Below are 21360 nucleotides of genomic sequence, written 5' to 3'. Positions count from 1 at the left end.
CCGGATCGCCACGGTCGTAACACTTCGCTCTCGCCGGCCGCTCTTCCCAAGCTTGTTATCTTGTCTGTGCGGAGACATACTCAGGTTCTCCAGATCTGGCCCCCTGACCTTGTCCGGAGGATGAAATCTGGGCCAACAGCATCACCGCATAACTTAAGTATGTTCAGATTGCATCATTGTACGTCGATCTCAAAGGGCAATCTGCTTCGTCAGCCGGACATCGCTGCTGACTCCGCTGAACGCTGAGCGCTGAGCTCGGAGATCAGTCAGCAAGTCCTTTGCATGCGACAACTTCGAATGGTACAGTTTTCTCGACGCAGCTCTACATAAGGACTGAAGTGCATCTAACACGCTTCACTCCCAATTCTGATCTGCCCTCACCCTTCATTTTTCTCAAACAAAGCTCAGCATCTAGGCCCCATGTCTCCTATTCGTGTTGGTTTGATCGGTCTTTCTGGTGCACCATCCGACCAGTATCAGGGCACTGGTTGGGCTGCTATGGCGCATCTACCCTATCTTCTTGACTCAGATGCGTATACTCTGGCTGCCTTATGCAATACTTCTGTGGAGTCAGCGAAGAACGCACTCAAGTTGCACAACCTACCCGAATCCATAAAAACATATGGCAGTGTCGAGGGTACGCACACTATCGTTGCAATGCTCGGATTTGTGTTGAATATTGACTTCGTCCTCGACTCGTCTCACAGCACTTGCCGCTGATCCTGATATCGACCTCATCGTGTCATGTGTCCGCGTAGACAGGCACTATCCGACTGCAGTCCCTGCTCTCCGTGCCGGAAAATCAGTCTTTGTCGAGTGGCCGCTTGGAGCTAATTTGGAGGAAGTGAAGGAGATGGCCGCCATTGCAAACGAACACCACGCGAGGAATTTCGTGGGTCTACAGGCATCATTCTCTCCATTGGTCAGGCGGGTCAAGGAATTGGTAGATGGCGGTAGGGTCGGTAGAGTTCTGAGCAGCTCGTATTCTTCTGCCCTAGGAAATGGAGGGGCTACGGAAAGTTGGACTGTCGACTATTTCACGAAGCGGGAGGTGGGTGGAAACCCTATCACTATCGGTATAGGGCATGCTTTGGAGTCCATCGAGTATAGTCAGTTATTGCTCCGCTTCTCCGTCATTATTCGTGGTCTATTTCTAATGTCTGATTCTATAGTTCTCGGCTCTATCGATTCTTTCCATAGCGTCGTACTCAACGGCCATCCCGTCGTCGACATCATAGCGCGCGACGGATCTATCGTCGAGAAAGGACGCAAGAAGACCGTTCCCGACCAAGTCATGTTCCACGCTAAGACCTCGAATGGCGCTATCTTCTCCCTCTACTCGCGCGGCGGAAAACCCTTCCCAGGCACCCCCGCCCTCGAATGGCGCATTCACGGTGAGACTGGCGAAATTCGTATCACTTCGCCTACAACGTTCTTGAACGTCGGGCATCCCGAGAGCAAAATAGAGCTCCACGACCAGAAAACAGGTCAGGTTGAAGTGGTAGAACCTTTGAAGGATGAGCTAGATCATTTGCCATTGCCGGCGAGGAATATCGGGAGGATGTATGAGTTGTTTGCGAAGGGTGAGGAAGGAATCCAAGATTTCGAACATGCAGCGAAGAAACATCGGTTCCTCGCGGAACTATTCCGTCAATACGATGCTCAGGCATGATGTATGTTTCTTCTTGCTAAGACTAGTCTATACCCTAGGATAACGCACTAACGTGCTATGTCAATAGTCTCCTCATGTTAGCACTAGGTTTTGCGCGTGCGTGTACGATACGTCCTTTTATCAACCCCACAGTCGTGGAACCTCATCAAGGTTTCTCAGTGTGAAATATAGCGGTCCCACATAATATCTTATGTCCGGTGTCACAATTAATAGTGGACGTTTGACGGTAGGAATATGCCCTGCTCTGTCATTGATCGTTCTCTCCCTGAGTCGGTTCGTCTTGCTCCCTCCCACTTATCGATTATTCCTCGGCGGCCTCTCCCATCTCGACATGGTCCGGCTTCCGGGGACGCACCTGATCTCTGCTCAACCAGTTTTGTCTTCTGAAGAGATCATCGAAAGTATCTAGGCGCCTCCTCCAGAAACCATGTTGTTTCATCCATTTGGATCCATCCTGACCCATCCAATATTTCCATGCATGTGATTAGTCATTCGCTCCAGTTATCTGTTTCAGTTCTCAGGACCTATATGCCATCTTAGTATAGTGAACTCTCTCCTCAGCTTCGTGCCTCAGTTTGCGCACATACTCGAGCTCTCCGGATCTGACCTTTCGCCTCTGGACCTGCTCACGGGCGACCATCAGAGCTACTAGTACCGCATGCCTTCAAAATTGCATCATTGCCTCTTGGTCTTGAAGATCAGGCTCGCTATCTGCTGCGTCAGCTCCTCTGAGAGCTCAGTCAGCAGATTACCCTGAATAGCTTCCTCGGAGAGACTATACTTATACTGTACATGGATGCATCGTATTTTGCTCCCCGGTTCTGTTCTCGCGTCTTCTCTTCATATTCGTCAATCAAATCATCTCCGCTTTTTCTAGCACCTTGAATACTATACTTGATGTCTCCCATACGTGTTGGCTTGATCGGCCTGTCGAGTGCGCCACCCGACAAATATCAGGGTGCAGGCTGGGCTCCTATTGCGCATCTGCCTTACCTTCTCAACTCAGATGCATATACTCTGGTCGCCTTGTGCAATACTTCGGTAGAGTCGGCGAAGAACGCAGTCAAATTGTATAACCTACCCGAATCTACAAAGACATACGGAAACATCGAGTGTATGTTCGCCATCTTATCTCAATGCCTGGATCCGTGACCAACTTCGTCTTGTCCTTACGATGTCTTATTTCCCCCAGCATTTGCCGCCGATCCCGATATCGACCTCATCGTAGTGTGCGTCCGCGTAGACAGACACTATGCGATCACCGTACCCGCTCTTCGTGCTGGAAAAGCGGTCTTTGTTGAATGGCCGCTTGGATCTAACCTGGAGCAAGCGAAGGAGATGGCCTTCGTCGCAAAGGAGCACAGCGCAAGGAATTTAGTGGGCCTACAGGGATCGTTCTCTCCGTTGGTCAGGCGAGTCAAGGAGTTGGTGGACGGTGGGAGGATCGGTAAGGTCCTGAGCAGTTCATATATCACTGCTCAAGGCTTCGGAGGGGCAGTGCCCGTCGACTATTTCACGAAGAGAGAGGTGGGTGCAAATCCTATCACCATCGGTATCGGACACGCTTTGGAGTCCATCGAGCATGGTGAGTTATCGTGGCGGTTCTTCTTCAATATTCTTTGTCCAGTTCTAATGCCTGATCCTGTAGTTCTTGGATCTATCGATTCTTTCGACAGCATCATGCTCAACGGCCATCCCGTAGTTGACATCGTCGCGCGTGACGGTTCTGTCGCCGAGAAAGAAGTCAAGAATGAAGTCCCCGACCAAGTCATGTTCCATGCTAAGACCTTGAACGGCGCCATATTCTCCTTCTACATGCGTAGTGGACCACCCTTCCCAGGCACCCCTGCTCTTGAATGGCGTATCCATGGAGAATCTGGAGAGATCCGTCTCACTTCGCCCGGGCCGTTCTTGAACGTCGGTCTCGCTGAGAGCTTATTAGAGCTGCACGATCAGAAGACGGGTCAGGTTGAGGTGGTGGAGCCTGTGAAAGATGAGCTGGAGCACTTGTCGTTGCCGGCGAGGAACATCGGAAGGATGTATGAGTTGTTTGCGAGGGGCGAAGAGGAAAGTCATGGTTTCGAACATGCTATAAAGAGACATCAGTTTTTCGCGGAGTTGTTTCGCCAATATGACGCCCAGGTGTAAGGTGTGTTTTACCTTCCCGAAGCTGAATCACATCCAAGAGGCACCAAACTGACTTTGTCTGAGTTAGCAGACTGTGGGTCCAATCAGATAGCCAATATCTAACGTACATGCAATTCCTCCCAGAGCCACGAGTCAGTGTATCATGCTCGACTTCGGCATAACGACCATTATGTGCGGAATATCTGCAGTACTCGATTGGAGGAGAAAGCAGCATCTGATCTTTCATGTTCAAAATAAGATGGCAACACGAAATGTAACGAGCGACAAGACGAACACGTGATGCTTGAAAGTGCCCCTAATATGCAGCTTTACGGTCGATATTACCCCAGAGTCCCGAAGAGAAAAAGATGAATAAAACCACGGCAGTCCGACTGAAGTCCTCGGGGAGGGTACCCAAGACGAATTGATGGCCAAGTCCTAAAGCATAACTCACGGACAATGTCCCGTAACGCGTGGTCCCAAGAACAGGAATCACCAGCACCAAATGCCAGATGCAATACTCACTAACGTCACGGCACCGTAAACCCCAACAAGCTTCCCCTTCCCAATGATCGACGTTGTCAAGCTTCCTGCGCCGCTCTTTCCAGCCATATCAGTACCGTTGCTTCCATTGCCCGACCCTGTAGACTCTATCGCGGCAGTTTGGCTCGCAGGCAACTCAGAGACATCGAATGTCGGCTGCATCTCGACATTCCCACTCCCAACTCTCACCAGTGTTCCATTACTGGGGATGCCATTGACGGTGACGAAGAGAAGCGCCGGTCCCGGCTGGAACAGATTCGGGTTTGGCGGGAGCTGGGAGACATGATAAGTGATAGAGCCGTCTGATGCGACCGAGTAGGTATTGTTGAGTTGCATAGCGCGCTGTCCCATGTTCATCGCATGGGTCGTAAATCCCGGACGCATGAGCCAGATGGAAGTATTCGCCGCCGCGTCATTTGCAGGGCCAGAGTAGGATGACGGGGTGACGGTGATATCGAAGAAATCCCCTCCGTAGGAGAGCACCGATGGGACACCCTGAGTTAAGGGACGGGTGGAAGCGCTGAAGTACGGTGGATAGAAAATCTCTGCGGTGTAAGTGGTAGGAAAGACGGTACTGGTGTTGACATCGACGTTGGGATTGGACCCTGCGATAAAGACGGATCCATCGGCCAGGAGGAGAGCGGAAGAGTGATATAAACGGGCGATGGAAGATGAGTCGAAACCTAAGGTAGACCAGCGACTGCCCTTAGGTGCATCTGGATTGTATAGGGCTGGTTGGCCTACGAGACTGGACGCAAGGGACATACCAAAGGGCATGTCGCTGAAGGAGGCGGTTTGGCCGGTTTGTGCGGCGTACCCTGTTGTCGCATCTTGATGAGTATGATGAAGTGTAGAGAGTAAGGAAGTGACTAACCTGCGGTGCCGTTCTGACCGCCATTGACGACAAGAAGTGTTCCATCTGGGAGAGCAATGAATTGGCCCATAGTGCGACCAACAGGCATGTCATCATCTTGTTCGTATTCTGGCGTGGAGCCGTCGAGAGGTTCTGGCGTAAGCCGCTGGCAGTCCGCGGAGGCAGGAATCTCCCAGGTATTGACACTCGGGAAACTATAATTACCCCAATCCTCTTCTGGCATGTCAGAGCCTCCGCAGAACAAAACCGTAGGATTCCAGTTATTCGCGGGGGTGAGAGGGAGCATGGAAACAGGCCCAGAGGCGGGATACACGCGAACAACATGTCCTGGCATGTCGGGCAAGGGTGTCTCGATGTTTTGTGTGTAGTCCCATAAAACTTCGGGACCAGGGGGACAAGTTTTCAGAAAATATTCGAGACATAATGTGATATCGGGCTTACTTGTGGACCAATTTGCCTGGACCAGTATCTTGCCCGAAGGCATAAGATAGGTATGTGCATACGCGTTCAACCCACTTGTCGTGACCATGAACTGCATCACCTCCGCGGTCCTGCCATTCGCTGGGTAAAACTCGAATGTCGGCTCTGCAGCCAATCCTTCCGTTAACGGATCCGTATTGGGAACATTTCGATTGATGTACCCTCCATTGACGAATCCACCGATGAGCACCACACTCCCGTCTGCGAGTGCCTCACAACCTGGATACCATCTCTGTTTTTCCATCTGCAGACCGTTAGGAGAATCGTACCAGCTACAGGACGGATCTTCCGATACATCGCCGGTGCAGGGTGTGATGATACGGATGGCTTTGGTGCCATCGAAGTCTTGATAGGTTGAGTCGAAACTTGCACTGACGCCATCAGGGTTGAGGCTCGAACCGATGTTGCCGCCGACAGTGATAGCGCCGTTCCCTCCAAAGGTTGCGAAAGAACCGTTTGGAAGGTGCATGCCTGCAGCACAGAAGGGGTTGGTCTCAACGTCCATGACAGTCGCTGTCCGGGAGGCTACATCCCTATCATAAAAGTGTTAGGTCAGCACAAACAATGCCGGTAGTGCAGTTGTTATAGGGCGTACCAAACCGATGCCCAGGCAGGGTGGCCGTTCACTTGTGCTTCGTTCCCCTCGGTTTTATCTAGAATGTAGACCTTGCCCTCGTTTCCCAGAAACATCTCCAAAGAAGAGATTCTTCACATCAATTTTTCGAACAATTATATAATGCGTAAAACAGAGCACTCACCATCATAGCACTGACAAGCGTGTCTCCCACTTGTTCGAAAGATCCAGCTCTTTGAGCACGAACAGAGACGGAGCATGTTGCCAGCCCCAAAAGCCTGAGCAGAACGGAGAGAAACATAGCTGCAATATTTCAAGGAGAGTAGCTGGCTTCTATTATGCACCCAAGTAAAGACGTCCGACGAGAAGTTGGAGAGAGGAAGAAAATGATGGAAGAAGCCCAGTGAGAAAACTCAGAGCCTGAGTATCTGCAACCGCGCCCTAGCCTCATTTAGATCACAAGACGGTGTGAGCTGGTCGACGAAGGTCACCGGTCACAAAACATCGTGCATCCAATGCTCAATGGACTGGCATCGTGTGAGGTGGAGGCGAGGAGGCCCAAAGTGCGGAGGACCTAATTTCCGGTGATTATTCTTGTCATAGGAGGATTTACAGAGAACCTAGTCTCAGGGAGCTGCGGGCGCACAGAACCGTGAGGTTGCTAAACATACCACAATTCTAATTTCGCGACGTGTACTGAGCACTCTAGGAAATAACAGAACAAGACCAGAGCTTCGAGCATGGCTCTTGAAGAGATGAGCGTTGGATGGGCGATGTCGATGAACGTTTGAATAATTGCCACCTACGTCTTGAGCCACGCGTCGGCCCGAGCAAGCCCGATCACACGGTCGAGCTCGCGCTCGTGAAATCGACTGAGCTTCAGCCTTTCACAACGAAAGCGAAAAGGCAACGCCCACGCAATCATATCTCTTCACCTTCCTCTATCCTCGCCGGCCACTCTCTCTGGGGAACACGTCTGAGAAAATCAACCAGAGAGATGTCCTCAATTAATCTCTTCTCGCCGTTACGGTCTAGGTTACAGTCGTCGACGGAGAACGCCAAAAACCTGCTTGTTCTATATGTTGTATTGACATACTCGCTCAAGGGATGGAGACATGTTCGTGCTAGAGGGCTGCGAAACACTGTCGGTGAGATGTACAAGTGGGCTGCTCAAGTGCGTGACTTTCATCATACAAGTCAACACGTCGCTCATTATCAACCCACAACCGGCACGCGCCTGCGTACTATTTCGATGTATAGCAAGTTGTCCTTCTGGCCCTTCGTATGCCGTCTATGAGGCAAAAAGTGGAGGTTGAGATGGGTAGGGCCAAAGCTATGATACAAGAGCAACTTGTTCCGCAAGGAGAGGACGTGGTAAGACATCTGGCCCTTCCGCAGGAGAGTAAGTCACTGGAGTGGATATTGGAGGAGATGGACAAAATGGATACAGAAGGAAAATCGCATACTGATTACAAAGAAGGAAAGCTTTCGGGAGCTGTTTACCGTGAGTTCCTCTATCCTCGGCTCTGTGAAGCTGGCGCTCTGCTGAACAAGTCTTACAAGATGGCGGAGAGGACATGGAGGAAATCATCGTCGCCGCTTTCTCAAAGTACTGCGTTTCAAACCCTCTGCACCCCGACGTATTCCCTGCTATCCGCAAAATGGAAGCCGAAGTCGTCGCCATGTGCCTGAGGATGTACAACCACCCCGATGGTGCTGGAGCCACAACATCCGGTGGCACTGAGTCCATCATCATGGCCTGCAAGACGCACAGAGACTGGGCGAGAGTGGTCAAGGGTATCACGCAACCTGAAATGTTTGTCTTTCTTCTAACCTTCCTCGTTGAAAAACGGTGGGCTGAAGTTCTATTTCGACGATAGGATCATCCCTGCCTCTGCACATGCAGCGTTTGACAAAGCTTCGGCATATTTCAAAATCAAGCTACATACCATCCCAGTCGACCCCACCACGCGCAAAGTAGACATCAAGCGTGTGGCTCGCGCAATGTTTGTCTTCATGCAAAGCACTGATTGCTTCGCTCAGTAAACCACTAACGCTCTGTCCTCTGTAGCAACGCCAACACTATCATGGTATACCTCTCCTCCATTGGGTTTCTATATTCAAATCTGACACTTTACAGGTCGTAGGCTCTGCGATCAACTTCCCGGATGGCTGTCAGGACGACATTGTTGCTCTTGGGAAACTCGCGAAGAAGCACAATATTGGTCTGCACGTCGATTGTTGTCTAGGTAGCTTCATCATGCCTTTCTTGGAAAAGGCAGGCTTCCCCGTCGAGCCGTTCGACTTCCGAGTGGAGGGCGTAACCAGTATCAGCTGTGATACACACAAAGTGGGCATTCCTTTCACTTCCACTGATAGTCGTCGCGCTTACAGATATAATGTTGTTTACTTGTTTGTAGTATGGTTTTGCACCAAAGGTACGCACATATAGCAACAAGCTTCAGAGTTGATACGGTGTTGATTCCGGTATTCCGCAGGGCTCGTCCGTTGTAATGTACCGGTCAAAAGAGCTCAGGCAACACCAGTACTACGTCAACCCCGAATGGGCCGGTACGTTTAACTTCCTGCCCAACACGGAGCGCCTCAAAGTCTGACGACAGCTTCTTTCAGGTGGCCTCTACGCAAGCCCTGGTTTCTCCGGTTCGCGGTGTGTCCATATCTTTTTATCTGTCCGTAGGGATCAGTCCAATACTAAATTATCTGTGTCTAGTCCAGGTGCCCTCATCGCAGGTGCATGGGCAGTCATGCAACACATGGGCGAAGAGTACGTGCTTTCCTCTTCCTTGACCATCCAAACCTCCGCTCATCATGTTTCATAATGTGTAGAGGATACATTGCGTCCTGTCGCGACATCGTCGGCGCGGCCAAATTGATTGAATCCCGCATCAAGTCCGAAATCCCAGAACTCTATATCCTTGGTAAACCGCCCGCGTCTGTCGTCGCCTTCGGCTCGAGAAGACCGAATGTAAGTGTATTGGAGGTCGGGGACAAGATGGCGAAGAAGGGGTGGCATTTGAATGCGATTCAAAACCCGTCCGCGGTTCATATTGCCTGCACGGTACGTCGAATGTCCATATATCCCTCGACTCACCCTTGACGCCCGGCTCCGAGTGGGATCGGGAATTCACGATCTAAAACACTTTTTTCTGTGGCCTCTAGCGTTTGACAATTCCTGTTGTGGACACGTTAATCTCTGACCTCAAAGAGTCAATCAAAGAGGCGCGAGGATCGCCTCCTGGTGCGGGCAACATGGTTGCCGTCTACGGTATGTTCGATCCTACACATTTCCCCGATAGCAACATCACAGACCGAGCTCCTTCGTTGACCGAGAGACTTACTAACATCGCGGTTTCCAGGTCTCGGCCAATCGAGCGCTGTTGGCCCTCAGATGGTCGGTACACTTGCGTCAGCCTTCTTGGACGCTTTATACCAGGCGTAGATCCAGACGGCAAGAGTGGACTCCGGGTATCTCTCTCTTTTCGGGCTCTGTTCCGGATGAATATTTGGATTTGCTAGACTTCATGCCGTATAACTCATCATTATATTTCAACTCTATATGTCATAATCATCTTAGCTATGCTTATCTGTTATGCAATACACCACCGCTCAATCAGAGGTCGACTGCGGTAAACATCGTTGCATACTCATGTTTCTTCATCATCCTCCGACGAGACCAGTCCGGGCAGGACCAGGGCTCGTCTTCGCCAAGGATACGACCTGAGTAGGTGGCGACGCTCCTATACGGACCGCAACGCTCGGTACCTACTGAGTTTCTCTCACCGTCGCACACTGTCTACAGTAAGTACGGGAGAAGCGAACTTTCAGAAGTTGTCGTACAGCTCCAGCTCAGGCCCAGAGCAAACCGGCTTCCTTGACCCACTCTCTGACTCTGCCATGGCGGCCTTGCTTGCTCATTCGACTGAAGCGAAAGTACATCCATGATCCGTTATGAACCGTACGCGTTGCCAGAGCTTCTGTTACGGCCTGTGCCCTGTGCAATGCGTGTGGTTTCAAAGCAGACTCGCGCTATGCGGTTTTTCCGATATTTGCCGGTGCGGATGGGCTCGGAGTCCGTGCCGACTTGCGCTTGTAGTTTTACGTGTGGCGTTGGATCGTCGTTGCACAAATTATTATTGACCTGCGCTTGACACTGTAAGCAATGCTTTATACTGAGGATTCATGCACATTTACAGGTGTTTTGAAATCAATACTCTCAGCCAATACGAAGAACTCGTCGTCCTGAACTCCCTGGCGCCACATATTCTGTCCGAGCGACCAGATCACAAGAAGAAAAAAGATTTTCTATTGGCCCTGGTCGAATCATACACCACCATTGGCCATAACACGAATTATATTTAACGTCTAATCAAAGGATGTCCTGATCCTCAACAGCGGAGAGCCGACGGCCACTGAGGCCTTTGCACCGCCAATAAGCTACACTTGTACATATCCCCATCAGACCTCGTAACATATCCCCATCAGACATCAACAACCACCCTGGGCGCTCTGACGCTGTTGAGTCGAGCGCTCAGTTGCAATCTTTCGATAAAGTTGAAGTCCGAAAGCCCGAGAGCGCCTGATATCGTAGATAGCATTTTTATCAGTATCGTGTTTGCTTGTGTTTTCCGGGTTATCCCCGTGAAGTTCGCCGTATGCGATGTTGAACAAGAACGCAGGAAATCTGTCAAGAAAACCCATTTCAACCATCATCGACCTTGATAGAGAATAAATGCAAGTCGAGAAGCGCACTCGGACCATGCACTGACACGGATGTATGTGGCACTGCTCGGCGCTCAGCGCTCAACACTCACTAAGAACGATCTTCTAGTATTGAATACTTACTACTTTAGTCTCGGGAGCAGAAATATCGTGTTTTGGGCGGAAATAATGTAGACTTTCCTGATCCTGATCCGTCTTTTCTGCGAGCGAGCGAGTCAACAACGAGTTTAGTTGGCCATCACGATCCACGACACAACCTCGGAAATACCACACTATATGCAGCAACGTTTGACTATTTGTAGTCCGTCAACAAGAGCGTCCTTCGAAGTCCTTCGAGGCTGCGCTAATCTCTGTGACTATTTATCCTAAGGATGATTTGATGAGGAGGAATAGCGTGTGGATTAAGTACGGTGGGTGCGGCGTATTTAGGATTTGTTGATGGGCCATTCTATCACCGGTGGAGCGCGGAAAGAAATGTAGTCCGAATAGCACTTCATGTTTCACGAAGCGACCTCGGGGGAACTTAGACGTCCGTCTATTTTGTGGTAAATAGGCCTAAGACATATTCATCGTTGAACTCGCCGTCTAGCACCAGCATTGTGGGCGATATTACCGACCGTGGGTATGCTGCAATGTCAGGGTAAATTATAGAGGTCAGCAGGCGGCCTGCATGCGAGGAGGGATATTTGCTGGCTTTGCCGATGAGAGCGCACTTTCGAATGAATGTATTCGAAGAACAAAGACGTCTCAGAAATATCAACCCCCAATCGCCGCGGGGAGAGCAAAGCCTCACATTCGGAAGTGAATACGTCGCACGATAATTGCAGCTCTCCGCATAGCTAAACAGTCCACAAACCTTATTGCATGAGAATATGCGCGGTGAACAGTATCATCCGAAGTTGCCATACTGACCGTACAGTCCCGGCGGGACTACTGGGTAAGGCAACACAGCACATGTTCCAAAACCTTTGTGGCGCTCTTCTCGAAGCGAGCGAAAACACCAGAAGTCGAAGAACCTACCCTGAGCAAAGCCAGCCATACACCAAAGCCTAACATTAGGACGTAGTTGTGGGCAAGGAAGGCTGCATACGGCAAGAGCCCGTTATACATAGCATTTAGACTGACAAAGTTTCGAGTGCGATCTCCCGACGTGTCACCGAGGCACCGAGATCAGTCGCGCCAGAACAGGTAAAGATAGATAAAGTGGTGTTTGTGGCCGATGAGGACGAAGCAGGAGGAGCAAAGGTGGTAGTCATGTAGCGCTCGAGTACCTCGATTGGGCCTCGAGGCCCGAAGTTATGCAGATCGGCGTGTGTATTGTCAGTGACTGTCCAAGGCACAGGAGAAGTAGTGCCGTTCTGGGCCAGAAGGAACAATCGGAGATGGATCCGAGATTGCTTGCCGGATGCGAGCTACCACCATGCCTGCACGTGTAGATGACAAGTATTGCAGTTGTGGTACTTGATCCTCGGAGGCGTATGGACAATTGGTGACTCGGATGAGGTACTGCGGGAGAGATATGCTCGAGACGGAATTTGTGGCGCATCGATGAGGTGCGAGGGAATTACGGTATTACGGTAAGACCCTGTATCAGTTTCCATTATGTCAAACGGGGAGGTTCGAAGAGAAAGACATAAGGATTGTTGTCTGACTTGCCTGCTGAGAGAACGAACGCCCGTCGCCGAGTAGATTATCGAAAAGAACGAAGCTTCAAGCTTCGGATATTGAGTACACGGACAAGGAAGAGGGCGAGAAGGAGAAGAACAGAGGTCTCTGTTCTCCATGCCAGCAGACAAGGCCTTCGACTGCACAAGAATAGGTGTGTTCGAGCATGCGGCTCGGTGAAAACACAACAGACATGCCTACTATGGGTCGCCGACGAGATGGCAGATACCGCGGCTCCGGGACGAAATAGCTATCTATAGTATTGTAGAGGGCCTGCATCAGGATGTGGTGTTGAACATGCTTAGAAAAGGGACGAAGTAGCCGAGTCTAGAGACATAGCGGTGTTCGCCCTTGAATGGAGAGGAGGGTACCTCCACCTTTGTGGCATAGTCGTCGACTCGGCCTCGATTTGTGTGGAAGATGGAAGCCAAAGTATTGAGGGTGGTGATGATGATTCTTGAGAGCGCTGCGATGAAGCACAAGGAGAAGTGCCACGGATGCGTGCGTATTCGAATCCGCCCCGAAGAGGCTCACGACCGGGAGAAATATAGCGTGTCAACGAGCTCCAAATATTGCGCAGACTGGAGCGTTTAGAGCTGTGCAAGGCGGTGAGATGATCGTCGACGCTACGGAAGACGAACACGCATGAGAAAGGCGAAAAGATAGCAATGAGAACTTCGGTAAGTATCATGGCGCAAGACGTATATGAAAGCGAGCTCAGGTCTAAAAAGCGTGCCGGAAATGAAGAAGTTGAACGTTTGCGTTTGTTCGGAGACGTCCGGGAAAGCGAGGAAACAAACGCGATGCACCGCGCAGGCCTCGGCCCGGAAGATCTACGGCAGGACAACGTGCGTGCGATAGCGACTTGGCAAGTCGGAAGAACAACCGTACCTGGAATCGCCTGGCCACCTCCGTCTGCATCGTCGAGCGACACGGTGGGTACCGACGAGAGCCCCAAAGGCGGTACCAGACATTCCGACTCGCCCGGGGCGAAGCAGCTGACTGGTGGCAACGGACGATGACGGACGACGACGAGCGACGAAAATGTCAGAAAAATGCACGGTTGGAGATAACGCTGGAGTCAGGCTTAATCAGGGGAGCGGAGCGGTCGAGGATTTTTGTTGCGGGAAGTTTGCGGAAGAAGAATAGCTACGATCTCGATCGGCGACGTCAGCGAGGTCCGGCGATAAAAAATGAGAAGATCTGGGTGAGGAAAACAAATAAATTGGGCCGAGCCGCAGAGCAGCTTCCAGATTCGGTCCTCCTCCAACTCCTCTCATCCGCTCAGGCCACAGAGCCTCGCTCGGGCAGTCTTCCATTTGCCCTCTTCCACCACATCAACCATGTCCTTCTCCCTCACAAGACCCCCTTCTCCAAATCACGAAGATCACCGTTCCCGTCAGGAAGTCGAGTCCCTCTCCCATGCCCTACATAACGCTCTTCAAGGCATCTCCAGCCATGCCCACCCCAATCATCATAACGGTGAAATGCCAGGCAAGGACAAGGAGAAGCTTCCCAGCCTTGAGATCGTCGTCGCATCCGACGTCCTCGCCCTCAAGGGGACAGGAGTAGACGTCGCACCTTCCCTCCTCTCTGGTCACGTCGTCCTTCATCTCGCAGAGTCCACATCCTTCAAGGAGATTACGCTTCAATTCAGAGGCAAAGCGCGATTGCCGCCCACCGCGAGCGAACCGTACGTTACCGCCATCGGCATTCTAACCTTTAATTACCTTCTCACGCCGTTCTCCTTGTAGGATGATGTTGAACAGCTCTGGTATGACGTATATCGTCTGCAACCATGAGTGGTCATTCCTCGAGGGCGACAAGAAGCACAACCACACTCTAAAGGCTGGACGCCACCTCTTCCCCTTCCAACTTCACATTGGCGGCTCTCTACCGTCCAGCATTAGCACAGGCGTCTTCGGTGGCGCATCAGTGGCCTACAAGCTTCGCGCTGTCGCCGTCCGGCCCGGGTTTGCACATAATCTCCTGGCTCAGCTCCCCGTCTCCATCACTCGCTCATTCGCTCCGGAGGCTCTCGAGTATCAGCAGACCCTCGAGATAGAGAACACCTGGCCCGAGAAACTGATGTACTCCATCATGATCCCACACAAGGCATGGGCAGCCGGAGATACGCTCACCGCCGTCGTCAAATTCCAACCGATTGCGAAAGGTGCCCGCGTTCTCAGCGTTTCGACGATGGTCAACGAGACCGTCAAGCTCTACGCTCGTGCAGGATGGCAAGAGAACACCAGACCCGTCGTCTCGGCTAAGCACGAAATCATTAACGGTCGTGCCGTCTGCGTCGACCACCAGCAACACCGCACTCGCGGGACTCCAGCACACCAGCCTTCCTACGGGCCACGACCGACACAGTCTATGCCCGCCACCCCTGCTGCAGTCACGCCGTACGGCTCAGGCGGCAACAGTCCTCTCGGGACGCCTAGTTCGCCACTGAACCACTCTGGCTACTTCCCACCGATGACCGGTCTCACCTCCGAACCCAACAATCACAGTCCTGACTCCGGACCGTCTTCTCACTCCCAAACTCCTGCGTCCGAAGCGGGCCCATCGTCGCGAGCGGCTCCCATGCCCGTTCCGTCGTCCTCCTACTCCATCCCTCTTGATTTTGAGCCCTCGGACTCGGATGTAGTCACCGCCATCGACGTCGTCGTCCCATCAACGGCTACTCCCACTCATGCACTCGAACCCATCATCGTCAGCCACCGTATCCGCTGGAGTATCCTCATCAGCAATCTCGACGGCCACACATCCGAACTTCGCTGCTCGTTACCTCTCCACGTCCTTGACTGGAGGCTTATTGACGAGGCCCGTGCCGCTACGGCTCAAACTCGTCGGTTGCTTTTGGGAGGACCAGAAATTGCGGATGAGCAGGCGGACGATATGGAGCTCCCGAGCTACTCGTCGCATGTCCGTGATCGCGTAGCGAACATGTACTTGCCAGAGGCAGCCACCCTACGCGTTTCAAACCCATGGGTAACCAACGGCGTCAACCCTATACAGCCCGCAGAAACCACTCTATCCTCTGGATCTCACACTCCCCATTCCCCGCTCGACGCACAACAAATCCTCTCTCAACTACCTAACGACGCCGATGCCGGAAGCGCAAACCTGGAGTACGTCAACTCAGAGCTACTGCTTTCTCTGTCGCAGGACGAACCACCCCGACTGCAGAACCCACCGATTGATACTCCGCCGACAACAACGCCTCCTAGCCAACCCGTCAGCCGTCCGGGGTCTCGTGCGCACAGTCGTCGTCCTAGTCGACATGGGAGTCGTGCTCCAAGCCCAGAACCTCATGCAGGTGGGAGCAGGCCAGGAAACCCAAACGATACATACGTGCACGCGCAGAACCCAGCGAGCCGTGCCTCGCATGGCCTCTTCAACATCTCCATGAAGCCGTTCACGACCATCTCCTCTCCCTTCTCTCTCAACTCTCGCAGCAATTCGCATACGAACTTGGCCTCGCTGACTTCCCTCACCGGACATGGTCACCATTCGCCAAGCAATTCACAGTCTGCCTCTGGCGCCGCAAGTCCTCAACTTCGACCGCAGCCTCCGCCCCTGAGACATCAGAATACGTCGCCTGCGACATTACATCGGGCGTTCACTGAGGTGCCGGACTATGGGATCGCGTCGAGGGGTTTCCTTGGTGGTGTGCCGCCGTTGGCGAGTATGCAGGGTTTGCCGTCGTATGAGGAGGCGGAGAGGAGCTCGAGTGAGACGGACTTGGCGGCGAGGTTCGCGAGGGCGCAGGCGCAACATATGTCGTTGCCGTCGTTGAGTTTGCCAAATACGCCGGCGGGCGAGAGACCGAGACGGATGTTTACGACGGGGGCGCAATAGTGCTTCGCGATTGTTCTTCTGTTTTTGGATGGTATATTTGGATACGGTCCTCGTTCTGCATATTATCAGCGCCGCCTACATGTTGTGCGCGCTTGTTCCATATGGCTCTCCAAACCCTTATGGGGCTTTTTCTTTGTCGTTTGCTACTCAGGTCCACACTGTATCGTCTACCTATATTATCTATCTATCTCCGCTGCTACCCGTCTTCTTTTCTCTCGCGGTCTCGTCATCTTCGTTCGTCTTCATCTGACTTGTACATATCCGTATTATCCTACCTTCGACCTACACACCCACGCATCCTTTTGTAATTAGATCTCGTCTTCTTTGCATCTCTTTCGATACCTCTCGCATTCTCCTGATGCATATTGATTCAACTCATTCCCTTGCCTGCTCGACCTTCAACACCCACCGCTCCGTCTCTGTTTTTCCCTCTTTCTCTCGTCTCTCTTTTTCTTTTCTGACGTTCCTCAGCACTCCATCTAGACTTTCCCGCTCATTCTAAACGAAGTTCTCTCTTCCCAAGTCCTTCAACGGGCTTCGAGGACGGACATAACATATGAACACATACATGAACATATCACGTCGACTAATGAACGTACATGCAACACCTCCTTCTCTCATCCCCTCTCTCACCCCCCCTCTTGCCATATTTATCCATACGATCGTTCCATACATAGACTTCATTCAACCTCTCTGTTTTGTTCGGCTCCATACTATCCACATAGACTTGATAACCATAGACATAGATCTCTTCCTCGCTCGTTTCTCGCTTTGAATCTGAATCCATACATACACAGACTGACTTGTCAATTGGTACCCGGTGCTGGTTACTTACATACCGTGACTAGGATGTCTGTACGTTATATATTTGCCTCTCCTCATTAGATACATACACTCTCTTGATATTTGTTGTTCTTCTTTGGTACTGGACGTTGTCTCCATCCTCGCTTTTGTTGTAGTCGTCGGTGTCGGATGTCGCTTCGAATAAAGGACAATCTTGGGTTTCTGCGTTACATTTCTGGCTTGAGGCGTAGGTGGATTTCTGGCTCCGCCTAATACGGTGTAGTAGGCGTGCTATTAGTAGGACCAGAGACACAGAACGAAGGCCGCCAGAGGAGGAATGGTCCCCGCGCCACATGTGGCGTAACTAAGTTATTGATGCAGCCCCGTAGACGGCAACTCAATCAGTCAATTCGGGATGGCCGATGGCAACTTGCATAGCCCGTACAAGTACAGTACTTCTGAACCGTTAGCCGATGTGCACAGTTGAAAGCTGTTGGGCAAGGGCACAATGGGTTGAGTATGCCACCCCTGGGAAGTCCGTACGCTTATGGTCAATAACATGCTTGTGGACGTTTCTTGGCACCACGTATTTCGTGCCCAACGACGTCCCAGTCAACTGACCTCCTCATCATGCATATTTGGATGGTGGCGCGAATACTTTCGACCTAGAATAGTCGCGCCGAAGGGGTCCATGCTCTGTGTCATGACGATCTCGGAAAAGTGCAGTGCAAATGAGTCGGACGTGAAGCTTGAAGAACGGTTACAATTCTGTCGACGGGTCGTTGTTCGCTTGCGACAGAGACGAAAAAGAAAAGACTCACACGGAATATTCTGACCGTCCATTCGACTACTTTTTACGCCACACAAGGCCACCGTCAGGTGTCAGTGTTCGGGTGAGCCGATCGAAGTGAGTTTGGGACCAATGCTTTGACAAGTATGGTCAGATTCGCGGAACATCAGGATATTTTGACCATCATGAATCTACTTATAGGTGGAATCAACACGAATAGTCTATTTCAAGTGATCCGGCGTAGATGTTATGAAATTGATGGAGTTCGGATGGAGTGACAGGGCGGTGATGCATGTCCGCCTTGACGTTTACAAAAACAGGGCGCCAAGTCTTGTGCGACCCGTTTCCCCTCTTGCTCCTGCTCGCTTCATCCCTCAGCTATCCTTTCGGCCGTCGTCTGCCTCGTCTTGGGCTTGAATTTCTCTCTTTCCCTTCTTTCTACCTCCTAGTAATATTTTTGCTGAAGAGAAACGCCACTCTTTTCCATTCACAATGTTCTTCTCGTCACTCCTCGCTCTGGGGGTGGCTGCTAGCCCCGCGCTCGCGCAGACTGCAGGCTCGTTCGAACAGGTTGGGGATACCCTAGTGAGCGCCATGATGGTGAGCATTATCCGCCCATTTTTTCTGGCTATTGTGGCGCTGAAGGGTCGACCCCGTTTGCGTACACCGCAATCGTAGATGTTCCTTGGTAACGAGGGCAAGGTCTACATTCTTGACAAAACAGAGGGAAATGCAGCACAAGTTAACGGTCACCCAGCTTGGGCGTCAGTATGGTGCGTGTTTACTGCCCCGAGCCCTTCCGTCTACCCTTCACCCAACGTTTCCTGCATGTTATAGGGATGTCGCCTCCCGCACCGCCACAGTCATGGATGTGGAGACTAACCCGTTCTGTGCGGCGGGTATGCATCTACCAAATGGATCTTTCGCAACCTTTGGTGGCAACGGCGCCATCACCACCGGAGGTGACATCGGTTCGGTGAAGCAAGCCGGTGGTTCGAGCGCTAGTTATGATGCTACCTACCAAGACTACGACGGTACCAAAGCCATCCGGATTATCACTCCCTGTGACGGTGACGTCTCGTCGTCGGGCTGCTCCTGGTACGATTCACCCAACGGCCTGCAGATGCAGAAGCACAGATGGTACCCAGGAGCGGAGCCTCTCGCGGATGGAAGCGTTGTCTTGGTCGGTGGTTTCGTGAACGGTGGATACATCAACAGGAACTACCCCAACACCGATCCAGAGTACGAAGGAGGCGCTGCTGAGCCGACTTACGAGTTCTATCCCTCGAATGGGACCGCTCAGGTCATGCAGTTCATGATCCAGACTAGCGGTTTGAATTCGTACGCACACACCTATCTTATGCCGTCCGGGCAGATGCTCGTACAAGCTAATTGGTCTACTGGTATGTTTGATCCTTGGTTTCGTACTTTCGTTTCGTTTCTCACAATTTTTTCTCTCTAGTCTTGTGGGATTACTATAACAACGTTGAGACGCCCCTCCCTGACATGCCTGGTCACGTTGTCCGCGTCTACCCTGCGTCGGGCGCCGTCGCTATGCTTCCCCTCACCCCTGCGAACAACTGGAACCCTACTCTCCTTTTCTGCGGTGGATCCGACATTCCCGAACAAGACTGGGGAGACTATTCTTGGCCAGCTATCAACACTTTTGATTACCCCGCCTCGACCGATTGCCAACGCCTTACACCAGAACCTACCGATGGATCTACTCCGGCATACGAGCAGGACGACGATCTGCCTGTTGGTCGTACGATGGGCCAGTTTATTGCTCTTCCGGACGGGACGATGCTGATATTGAACGGAGGTCAGAATGGTACTGCAGGTACGTCAAAAAAGTGCATGATCATCCCCTTCACGTCATAATAACAATGTCCTCAGGATACGCTACACAAACTGGAGAGACCGAGTCTTATAGTCAGATGCCCTATGGCATGTCCCTCGCGGCTGGACCCGTCACCCAGCCTGTCCTCTATAACCCGAACGCAGCGAAGGGAAGCCGCTTCTCCAGCGCGGGCTTTGGCAGCTCTTCTCTTCCTCGTCTATACCACTCCACAGCACTTCTCCTCGCTGACGGTTCCGTTTTCGTCGCTGGCTCCAATCCCAATGTCGACGTCAACCTCACTACCTACTTCCCCACCACCTACACCGCCGAAATATTCTACCCGTCTTACTTCAGCGCCACCACTCGCCCCTCGCCACAGGGCATTCCCTCGACGCTCTCCTACGGTGGAAACTACTTCGATGTCACCGTCGACTCTTCGTCTTACTCTGGATCCGCAAACACCGCTGCCGCCAACACTTCCATCTGGCTCATGCGTCCCGGATTTACGACTCACGCTATGAACATGGGACAGCGCGCTATGCAACTCAACAGCACGTACTCCGTTGCGTCGAATGGAACGATCACCTACCACGTCTCACAACCTCCCCCCAACGCAAATTTGTTCCAGCCTGGCCCAGGGTTGTTGTTCGTCACGATCAACGGAATTCCGAGTAACGGAACGATGGTGAGAGTGGGCAGTGGGAATATCGAGACACAGACGTTGTCGAGCGTGGCGGACTTGCCTACAAGCCAACCTTCGTCTGATGATACATCGGGCACTGGATCTGGTTCGAGCAATTCGAGCGATCAATCCAGTGGTGCGAGGTCAGTAGAGGGCGTGAGGATCGGTAGCATGGGTGCGATGTACGGTGCGGTGATGTTGGCCGGTGCTGGGCTTGCGATGTTGGGGCTGTGAGATGTTTCGTCTGATTGGTCTCTAGGAGATGGTCCTAACGACCACATGCGCATCTGATGTGCTTGCATGGCTGACTCTATTGATCGCTGACATTGAACTACCTTTCTTCGCATGCAATTTGGTTTTTCATCATGGACTCTGATAGACTTGATGACTCTTCGGACGCTTTGCATATCCTTTATCCCGCGTAGTACCTTCCTACCCATCCGCCTAACACCCCTCCATCCTCGCCGAACCCTACCCATCGCCGCGGACTCTGTGCTATCACCTGTCATTCGTTATCCTATACCTCTGTATATAAACACTTCATGTCGCTCGCATACGTACTTACGGTTCCTGCCTTTATTCAACAGCAGCCGCATCCCTACATTCCGCCTCAATCTTGATAATCCCTATTTATCCCGTTCATTCTCCGTCCTCCCGTTCTGACCGTCATCGTACTCATATGTCTGTGATATATACATCTCTCGTCGCTCACTTGTTTTGTTT

The 21360-nt window shown here is 51.9% G+C and overlaps 6 protein-coding genes across 6 annotated transcripts; 5 read left to right on the top strand and 1 right to left on the bottom strand.

Moving 5' to 3' along the window:
• Nucleotides 1-355: 355 nt before the first annotated feature.
• On the top strand, nt 356-1850 carry STEHIDRAFT_84237 (NAD-P-binding protein). The gene is made up of 3 exons (XM_007308033.1): nt 356-637; nt 708-1109; nt 1173-1850. The coding sequence occupies exons 1-3, from the start codon at nt 421-423 to the stop codon at nt 1670-1672; spliced, it is 1119 nt and encodes a 372-aa protein (XP_007308095.1). The 5' UTR covers nt 356-420; the 3' UTR covers nt 1673-1850.
• A 719-nt stretch (nt 1851-2569) lies between these two features.
• STEHIDRAFT_133705 (NAD-P-binding protein) lies at nt 2570-3820 on the top strand (the record flags this gene model as incomplete). Its single annotated transcript, XM_007308032.1, has 3 exons — nt 2570-2786; nt 2865-3257; nt 3321-3820. 3 exons carry the CDS (start codon nt 2570-2572, stop codon nt 3818-3820), a joined length of 1110 nt encoding a protein of 369 aa, XP_007308094.1.
• Nucleotides 3821-4291: 471 nt separating this feature from the next.
• On the bottom strand, nt 4292-6571 carry STEHIDRAFT_63663 (glyoxal oxidase; the record flags this gene model as incomplete). The annotated part of the gene is made up of 5 exons (XM_007307710.1): nt 4292-5160; nt 5217-5594; nt 5658-6229; nt 6292-6386; nt 6455-6571. The coding sequence occupies 5 exons, from the start codon at nt 6569-6571 to the stop codon at nt 4292-4294; spliced, it is 2031 nt and encodes a 676-aa protein (XP_007307772.1).
• Nucleotides 6572-7161: 590 nt separating this feature from the next.
• STEHIDRAFT_171050 (PLP-dependent transferase) lies at nt 7162-9912 on the top strand. Its single transcript, XM_007308031.1, has 13 exons — nt 7162-7444; nt 7531-7774; nt 7834-8086; nt 8151-8276; nt 8342-8360; nt 8411-8620; nt 8691-8708; nt 8769-8841; nt 8902-8938; nt 9002-9055; nt 9118-9349; nt 9451-9556; nt 9648-9912. The coding sequence occupies exons 1-13, from the start codon at nt 7268-7270 to the stop codon at nt 9728-9730; spliced, it is 1632 nt and encodes a 543-aa protein (XP_007308093.1). The 5' UTR covers nt 7162-7267; the 3' UTR covers nt 9731-9912.
• Nucleotides 9913-13985: 4073 nt separating this feature from the next.
• STEHIDRAFT_102349 (uncharacterized protein) lies at nt 13986-17163 on the top strand. Its single transcript, XM_007308030.1, has 2 exons — nt 13986-14368; nt 14430-17163. The coding sequence occupies exons 1-2, from the start codon at nt 14019-14021 to the stop codon at nt 16540-16542; spliced, it is 2463 nt and encodes an 820-aa protein (XP_007308092.1). The 5' UTR covers nt 13986-14018; the 3' UTR covers nt 16543-17163.
• A 1307-nt stretch (nt 17164-18470) lies between these two features.
• Nucleotides 18471-21350, top strand: STEHIDRAFT_141475 (glyoxal oxidase). The gene is made up of 5 exons (XM_007308029.1): nt 18471-18715; nt 18794-18888; nt 18953-19518; nt 19578-19955; nt 20012-21350. The coding sequence occupies exons 1-5, from the start codon at nt 18608-18610 to the stop codon at nt 20869-20871; spliced, it is 2007 nt and encodes a 668-aa protein (XP_007308091.1). The 5' UTR covers nt 18471-18607; the 3' UTR covers nt 20872-21350.
• Nucleotides 21351-21360: the final 10 nt, after the last annotated feature.

The sequence above is a fragment of the Stereum hirsutum genome (genome assembly GCF_000264905.1).
Source record: "Stereum hirsutum FP-91666 SS1 unplaced genomic scaffold STEHIscaffold_14, whole genome shotgun sequence".
Taxonomy (NCBI): domain Eukaryota; kingdom Fungi; phylum Basidiomycota; class Agaricomycetes; order Russulales; family Stereaceae; genus Stereum; species Stereum hirsutum.
This window is presented reverse-complemented; position numbering and strand designations above follow the sequence as displayed.